Source organism: Pinus tabuliformis, chromosome 7, assembly GCF_031772625.1.
Source record: "Pinus tabuliformis cultivar Carrire ecotype Pingquan chromosome 7, CPIR1, whole genome shotgun sequence".
In the NCBI taxonomy this organism is placed as follows: domain Eukaryota; kingdom Viridiplantae; phylum Streptophyta; class Pinopsida; order Pinales; family Pinaceae; genus Pinus; species Pinus tabuliformis.
This window is the reverse complement of record NC_142293.1, coordinates 7,312,177-7,319,994: the sequence shown is the minus strand read 5'-3', so window position 1 is coordinate 7,319,994 and position 7,818 is coordinate 7,312,177. Positions and strand designations below refer to the sequence as shown.

General features: G+C 45.4%; 1 protein-coding gene across 1 annotated transcript; it reads right to left on the bottom strand.

Annotated features, from left to right (window-relative positions):
* Window positions 1–927: 927 nt before the first annotated feature.
* Window positions 928–6,771, bottom strand: LOC149244869 (uncharacterized). Its single transcript, XM_089436295.1, has 2 exons — window positions 5,461–6,771; window positions 928–4,920 (listed from the first exon to the last, which is right to left on the bottom strand). The coding sequence occupies exons 1-2, from the start codon at window positions 6,769–6,771 to the stop codon at window positions 928–930; spliced, it is 5,304 nt and encodes a 1,767-aa protein (XP_089292421.1).
* Between the last annotated feature and the right edge of the window lie 1,047 nt (window positions 6,772–7,818).

Genomic DNA, 7,818 nt, shown 5'->3' with positions numbered 1-7,818 from the left:
CTAGGCGACGCTGGCTGCTTTCCCTTCTCCGGACCGGGCGAGTCAAGCCAGATGACAAGCCCTTCCCCGTCCTGAAACAGCTCTCCCAATCCATGCTGAGCTGGTCGTTGAGCACTTCCCTTTCCATAGCAGAATTAGGTGGTGGCAGAACCTCTTGAACCGAAGCAGCATGAACCGAGACCTCCTGAGCCGGGGCATGCTGAACCAGGGTGTCGTGAGCCGGGGCTTCCTCGTTGCGGTGAGCTCTATACACCAGGCCATTCATATCCCCCAGGAGTATGTCACTGTCGTGAACACTTACAGAGGGAGGAGAGGTCGATGTGGGATCTCCAGGCTCTTCCTCAGAAATGTACACCGTGAGATTAACTACCACCTCTGGTCTGACGAGCCGGCTAGGAAACCTGAGACGAAAAGTCTGGTAAGTGCCTTGCGGAACAAGGCTTTCCTGCTCTGAGCTAGGGGACGAGGGGGGAACAGAGGCCATGGGAGAAATTGGATGCAATTCTTCAAGTTCAGGGCCAACTCGGATACCGGACCTCCCTCCCCGTCTTGGCACACCTCTGCTTCGCGGCATGGTGCCTAAGGCCAGAGACCCCAAACGCTTTTCGACCCCTCGAATTCTGAAAGCCAGAGTATCCCCTCTCAGAACACCAGCAGCAATGGGAAAATTCTGGTCATAAATTGGCATGGCGGTCCCAATATAAGGAGTAGCGACCGATATCTCCGCAGGAGGAGAGCGTTGAGCCATAATCCTGGTTTGCATCGAGTCCAGAGCTACCATGCTCGACTTGAATGCGCCGTCCCCTCGGCTCTGTTTCAAATTGGATTCAATTGCCTTCTGCATTAACTGATATCCTCCGCTGCAGGCCTCCGCGTACAGGTGTCGTCCTTCCGTCCTCATCCCAGGTGTCGTGGCGAGTGCCATGATTAATGGCAAGTAAAAGCACCCGCATCCGGGTGCGAATTCTCTATCAGAGATTTGTCCTGAGAGACAATTTCCCTCAGCTTATCCATCTGGTCTCTGGGAGGCAGGCTGTCTATAGCTCCTTCAAAGTGGTTTTCTTTTGCCTCCACTCCAAGGTTGGCTAGAAGATCAGCCAGCTTATTCCCTTCTCTTCTGGTATGCTTGAAAGTGATTGCTTGGTGCTGAGAGAGCCAGTGATTGATCAGCTCAAGCCTCTGGGCCATTCTCCAGCTGCTGCTTACCTTATGAATTGGAGAGCCTTGTTGAAGCTTTGTGGCCATTCTGATTATGATCTGCGAGTCTCCTTCTATGATGAGGGGAAAGAAGTTTTTTCTGTGTGCTATTTTGAGACCTCGCCATAGACCTTCCAATTCCGCTGAGTTGTTAGTGTCCCAGCCTATCGAACCCATGTAGATGCCTAGAGGATTGCCATTGTGATCCCTGAAGACTCCTCCATAACCTGCTTGTCCTGGGTTTCCTTTAGAGGCCCCATCAAAGTTGAGTTGGATCATGTCAACGGGAGGTGGATTCCAAGAACTTGCTTCCTGTCTGTGGTTGTTGGGATTTCTGCCGTTAGTTGAATTGTGGTTTATCCGCATTTGCCAGTTATCCCAAACAGCTTTTTCCTGTGGCAGAGTTGGAAAGTCTTCAGGATGCCAGTCTTTGAGTGAAAGAGTCTCCATTAAGTTTTGATGAAAATTATTCCACAGTTTGTCCAGCGGCATCGATTGATCTTTGAATATTCTTCGATTGCGCTCTTTCCATAGAGTCCACATCAGTAAACCAGGAAGGAGTTGCCACAACGCATTGAGAAGAGTACTTTGAAATGGGGTTTGACTTCCTTTGCTAATGGTTCCTTTGAGGTCGTCTTGCTCTCTTCTTTCAATTTGACAGCGGAAAGCAATCTTCTCCCATAATTTCTTTCCAACTGAGCAATTCTGCATAAGATGAAGTGTTGTTTCTTCCTCCTGTCGACACATGTGACATATGGATGGTCCCGAGAAACTCCTCTTTCTGAGATTATCCCACGTTAGGATTCTGTTGTGACATAGAAGCCATAGAAATGTGGAAACTTTCGGCCAATTAGATTTATGCCATACTTTTTCCCATAAGCTGTCTTTGTTTATCTGCCCTTGTATGATTATATTGTAAGCCTCCTTGGTTGTGAAAATTCCTTTTTCTCCATAGCCCCATCTTAAAATGTCCGGTTCTTCTGAGACTCTTATTTGCCTCTTTTGTAACTCTGTTTCTAGTAGATGTTGAGTCTGTCCTGAGCTATTCGGTAGGAGCTGATGAATGTCTTTCCACTTCCGGTGTTCCTGAGCAGCAGCGGAAGTCCAGCAATGGTTAACTTTGGCCAGATGGTGTGTCCCTCTCTCATCGGCTGGAAGTTCCTGGAGAATGTCTTTGATTTTTGGCAACTGCTGCCATGAATCTTCCCAGAACCGTGCTGTGTTCCCATTTTTGATCTCCCAGAAGCAGTGTTCTTGAATGAGAGATCTGTGTTGTATGGCTGCGTTCCAGATTGCGGATCCCGAACTAGTCTCAGTCATACGCAATCTTTCTTCCATTGGATAGTTACTTGCATACTTGGCCGTCCAAAGGGAAGCCCATGGAGTATTAGGATGGGCCAACCACCGCCACCAGATTTTAGCTCCCATCGCTTTGTTACTATGCTCAGGATCTCTAAGGCCTATGCCTCCTGCATGCTTGGGAAGACACACTTTCTCCCATTTAAGTAGAGCCCATTTTCGATTCTGTCCTGAGCCTCCCCACAGAAATTTACGTTGTAGATTCTTGATTTCTTTAAGGACCCATTTGGGGGCAGCTAGAATGGAGAAGAGATACAGAGGCATGGAGTGAAGAACAGCTTTGATGAGAACTATTCTGCTGGCCATGTTCAGAGTTCGATTAGTCCATAGGAACAGACGTGCTTCTAATTTTTCTAACAGCTGCTTCCAGGAGGAATGCTTGAGAGCTGAGCTCATAAGCGGGGCACCTAAATATTTGGAAGGCAGAGAGGCAGAGGTGAAGCCCAGAATACGCTCAATAGCTCTTTGTGTAGAAACAGGGGTATTGAAGAAAAAAATTTGTGATTTGACTCGATTGATGAGGGCACCAGAAGCGTCAGAGAAAGTGGATAGAATGGATTTTACAAGACGAGCTTCCTGGACCGAAGGGTGAGCAAAAAGCATATTATCATCTACAAATTGCTGGTGGGTGTGGACCGGGGAATTGTGAAATGAGAGCCCTTTTAACCGCCTATTAAGCTTAGCAGCCATGATGCTTCTACCCAAACCCTCAGCCATAATTACGAAAAGAAAGGGAGATAAGGGATCACCCTGCCTAATGCCTCTAGAAGGTCGAAATGTGGCTGAAGGGGTGCCATTGATTAACACTGAGAAGAATGCTGAGGATATTAGACTGTAGATCCATCTAACCCACGAGTGAGCAAAGCCAAAAGCAATAAGAATTTTTTGTATGTAGACCCAACTGAGGCTGTCAAATGCTTTAGAAAGATCTAGTTTAAGCAGCATACCTGGCTTTTTGGTCAGCTTTAGGGAGTGAATTAGTTCATGCGTGAGAATAATTCCATCCGTTATTTGGCGCCCTTCGACATAGCCCGATTGCTCAGGCGAGATGATGAGTGGAAGAAGCGTTTTAAGCCTGGTAGCAATGACCTTTGAAATTATTTTATATATCATGTTGCATAGGGCTATGGGCCTGTATTTGTCAGGGGTGTTGGAATCTTCTCCTTTAGGCACTAGGGCAATGAAAGTAGCATTTAATCCCGGGTACATCCATCTGAGCTCTCTGGATTCCTCCACAACCAGCCAAACTTCATTTTTTATCAGGTCCCAGAATCTGTGAAAGAAGTTTGCTGTGAAGCCATCCGGACCTGGCGCTTTTCCTTCTTTCATTTGTTGCACGGCCTCTTCAACTTCCTGCAGATTGATGGGTTTGATCAGTAAGCTGTTATGCTCCTCCGTTATGACCTTGGGTATGTTCTGGAGAAGTTGATTGATGGCTGGCATTCTGTTGAAGTCGGGCTCCTGGTGGGCTTTTTTGAAGTAGTTTATAAATTCCTTTTCAATGCCCTCATGCGTTTCAATCTTCTCTCCCTGCTCATTGTTAATATGAGTAATTTGGTTTATCATTCTTCTCTGAACAGTGGTTTTATGAAAGAATTTTGTGTTTTTTTCTCCGCTTTTCAGCCATCGAATTCGGGATTTCTGCCTCCATAGTATTTCCTCCTGCTTGGCTCTTTCTAGAATTTTTGATTCTATGGCTTGTTCCTGTTTGGAGAGTTCCTCTGTTCGCCCCTCATTGATAATGGATTGTTGTATTTTCTTCATTTCAGTATTGAGCAGAGCTTGGTCGGCAAAGATGTTACCAAATATCTTGTGGTTCCATTGTTTGATGGCCCTTTTTAGATACTTGAGTTTTTGTTGGAACCTGGACATTCTTGTCCCCTCGGTCGGATTGAAATTTGTCCAGCTTGATCTGACTAGCTTTTCAAATTCTGGATGGGAGAACCAAAATTCTTCAAAACGAAAAGGGCGTCTGAGGTTGTTACCTGGCCTGTTCCATTGGAGCTCGATGGGCCAATGATCCGATCCGGAGAAAGGGAGAATGGAAGCTGTAAATTCCCCTCCGATATGAGTTGCATTGTCTGAGATTAGGAAACGATCAAGGCGCGATGCAATTTGTTGCGCTCCTACTCTCTTGTTTGTCCAGGTGAAGATACCGTTGCTTGTTGGGATGTCCATTAACCAGTTGCTGTTGATGAACTCCTTTAGAAGGCAGTCATCATTGTTTGTGTTGCTTCTGCCTCCTTTCTTTTCTTCCATGCTGGCGATCATATTGTAATCCCCTCCAGATATCCATAGTGGAAATGGTCTGTCTCTATTGAGCTCTGACAATGTATTCAGCAGTTGGCTTTTCTGAGCTGTGTCCTGAGGGAAATAAACATTAGTTAGCAGTCCATGAGCATTCGTACCTGAGAGGTGGAATGTGGCTTGGATGAAGTTTTTGTTAGCTTGAATATTGTTGAGATGGATGATCCGGGCATCCCAAAGTATAGCTAGGCCTCCCCAGGCACCTTTTCCCCGCTGTGACTAGCCCTCCTGGCCAAGCCTTCGCAGCTATTCTTTCCAAAATTGTGGAGCTACACTTCGTCTCCTGCAAAAAGAGAATACTGGGTTTTTCTTGCTTCAGCATATTTTTTAAGATTCTTCCTTTCCTAGGGCCATTGAGCCCTCTGATATTCCAAGATATTAACTTCATTGAGAAGGGTGGGGGTTTGCAGTGAAGTACTTAGTCAGTTTGGCATACCTTCCTGACTCCACCAGTATTTCTCCTATCTTGATTGTTCTTTCTAGGGTTGTTTTCCTTCCCCTCTTCTTGCTGTCCTTGGTGATAAATTTGCCATCCCATGGACTACCGATCTGGACCCCTAGAGAGTATTTCTTCTGTGCTCTGTGTAACACTTCTACTAGGTTGTCGACTTGTTGTTCCGGGATTTTTTCAAAGTTCTTTGTGCGACAAGCATGTTCCAAGCCTAAAATGTCCAGCTCCCCTATATCTAGGGGCTCCTGGTCTTCCTCCATGACTTGGGGCGATTGAAAAATGTCCTCAGTTTCGATTGAGGCTTTTTCGCTTGGCTGAGAGTACTCCATATCCATTCCTTCAATTTGCTTTGACACATTTTTGTTCTGCGATATCAAGTGCTCTTGCCTTGTGATTTTCTGTCCTCCTTGCATTGATGTTTCGCCCGGTTGCTTTTGTTGGACTGCTTCGTCTTTCTCCTGTTCCTCGTCCGAACCCTTCTCATCGGTTTTGTTTAGAGCTTCGAATCTGTTGCTTGTTGTTGCTTTGTTGCTAGGATTTGCTTTGGGGTTGCTGGTGGCTTTTTTGTTTCCTCTTCTTCTATTGACTACCTTTGTGAATCCATCTGGGGTATGATTGTCAGACTTGTCTGGAAAGGAGTGTATCTTATTTAGAGGGCAGTCTCTATAGAGATGTCCTATATCATGGCATTTCCTGCATCTAAATGGCACCTGTTCATAATCAATGACTTGAACCCATTCAGAGTCTTCATGAAAGAAACTTACCGTGTCTGGCAGTGGTTGTTTGAGATCCATGTATACACAGATCCGAGCATATGAAGTGTGTTTGCAGAGTTTTGTTTCCTCTGCCACCCTTACAAATTCACCAATGGCATTTCCGATCTCCTGTAGAGACTTTTCCTCCCAATATTCCCATGGCAGTGAGTAAAGCCTTATCCACACTGGCGCACAACTCAGATCCTCCTTATCGGGGTTGAATCTTTCCACCCAGCCCTTGAGAAATAGACCTGCAGAGTTAAAAAAGTATGGACCTCCCTCCAAAATTCTAGTTCGATCTTCTAGACAGTTAAATACGGCAGTGAAGAAGCCCTTGGCTCCCAAATGCAGAGATATATCCCCTTTTGGACGCCATGTGGTGCTGATCCAAGTTCTCAGAGCTCTTTCTGTTGGCCAAATCCCTATAAACTTGCCGATCAGCGCATGATCTCGCATGTACTGTATTCGGGCATTGATTCGCTCACTTGGGAAGTACACCCGTGGTCTATTGGTAGCAACAGGTTTGCAAGTTGAGGAGCTTGCTTTATTTCTGTTCTCTGTATCAATGTCCTTACCCTTTTGCTGTATGTTGTCCCTTGTGCTGCCGCTAACCCTGTTTGCGTTCTCCCAATCCGCCGTTTGCCGTGCGCTGTTACCCGGAGACGGGGGAGGCTCCTGGCCCTCCCCCTGGGGGGGAACCATTTGTTCCTGCCCGTATGGTCACGTCCGCCTGCACCCTGCCTCACCAGAAGCTGCCGCAGGTACCTGGTTCGACAGACCTGCCGCCTGCAGGGTTCTGTCAAAACCCTAGTGTTGTTCGCTATCTTCGGTGCTCATCCAAACTCTTGTAGCTTCTTAACTTTTATCTTTTGAAATAAATTTCCAAATCTCTTATCTAAGAATTGTTAGTTATTTTTTTAATAAAAATAAATTACATATAACATATTGAATTTTATTATTTTTATTACTTTAAACATTTTATTATTAATCCTTTTATTATTAATTGATCTAACATTGATTTGAAATTGATCTAAGACAATTAATAAGGTATTACAGACTCATGTGCATGGATATGCCTATGTTATTTTATGCAACTCATGGATCAGATTGCGAAATACACAGGCAATGAAGCAGTAAAAGAAAACATAATAGGCAAACATATAAACACAACAAGTTTAATAAGGAGCTCACCCAATACTCCTCGGCTACGTCTCCTCGTCCAGCCTTCAATGGTGGCCTCTCTATTATGTTTTCAAAGTAGATTTTTTACAACACTGAGCTCAATTTGAGTCTCACTCAGCACATAAAAATGAGTAAGACTGTACTTGGATTCCCCAAGTCACTCTCGACCTCTATTGGTCACAGTAGTATGAGCCCAATCTCATACTCATACATGACATGCATTACACACGAGTGCGCTTGAACCTCCCAAGCCTTCTAGAGTACACAAACTCTCTGACTCTCTCTGTCTCTATCTTAACTCTAGCTCGATGCTTCCTTTGCTTCTGTAGGTCAGCTTGGCCTCTTCTCTGTGCTCTCTACTCTTACCTTTCTGCTTGCTTAACTTACTTAACTTTCTTGCCTCTCTCTCTCAGTTCGTGGCTTTAAATCCAATCTACTTTCTGCCTATTCATTTCGACTTCTCAGCTTTCCGGTTCCCCTGCCTCTCCTCATTTGAATCCCTCTATCCTGCGTAATCAACCACTGTATAATGCTTCACAGGGAGATGGCCACCTATTTCATAACGGA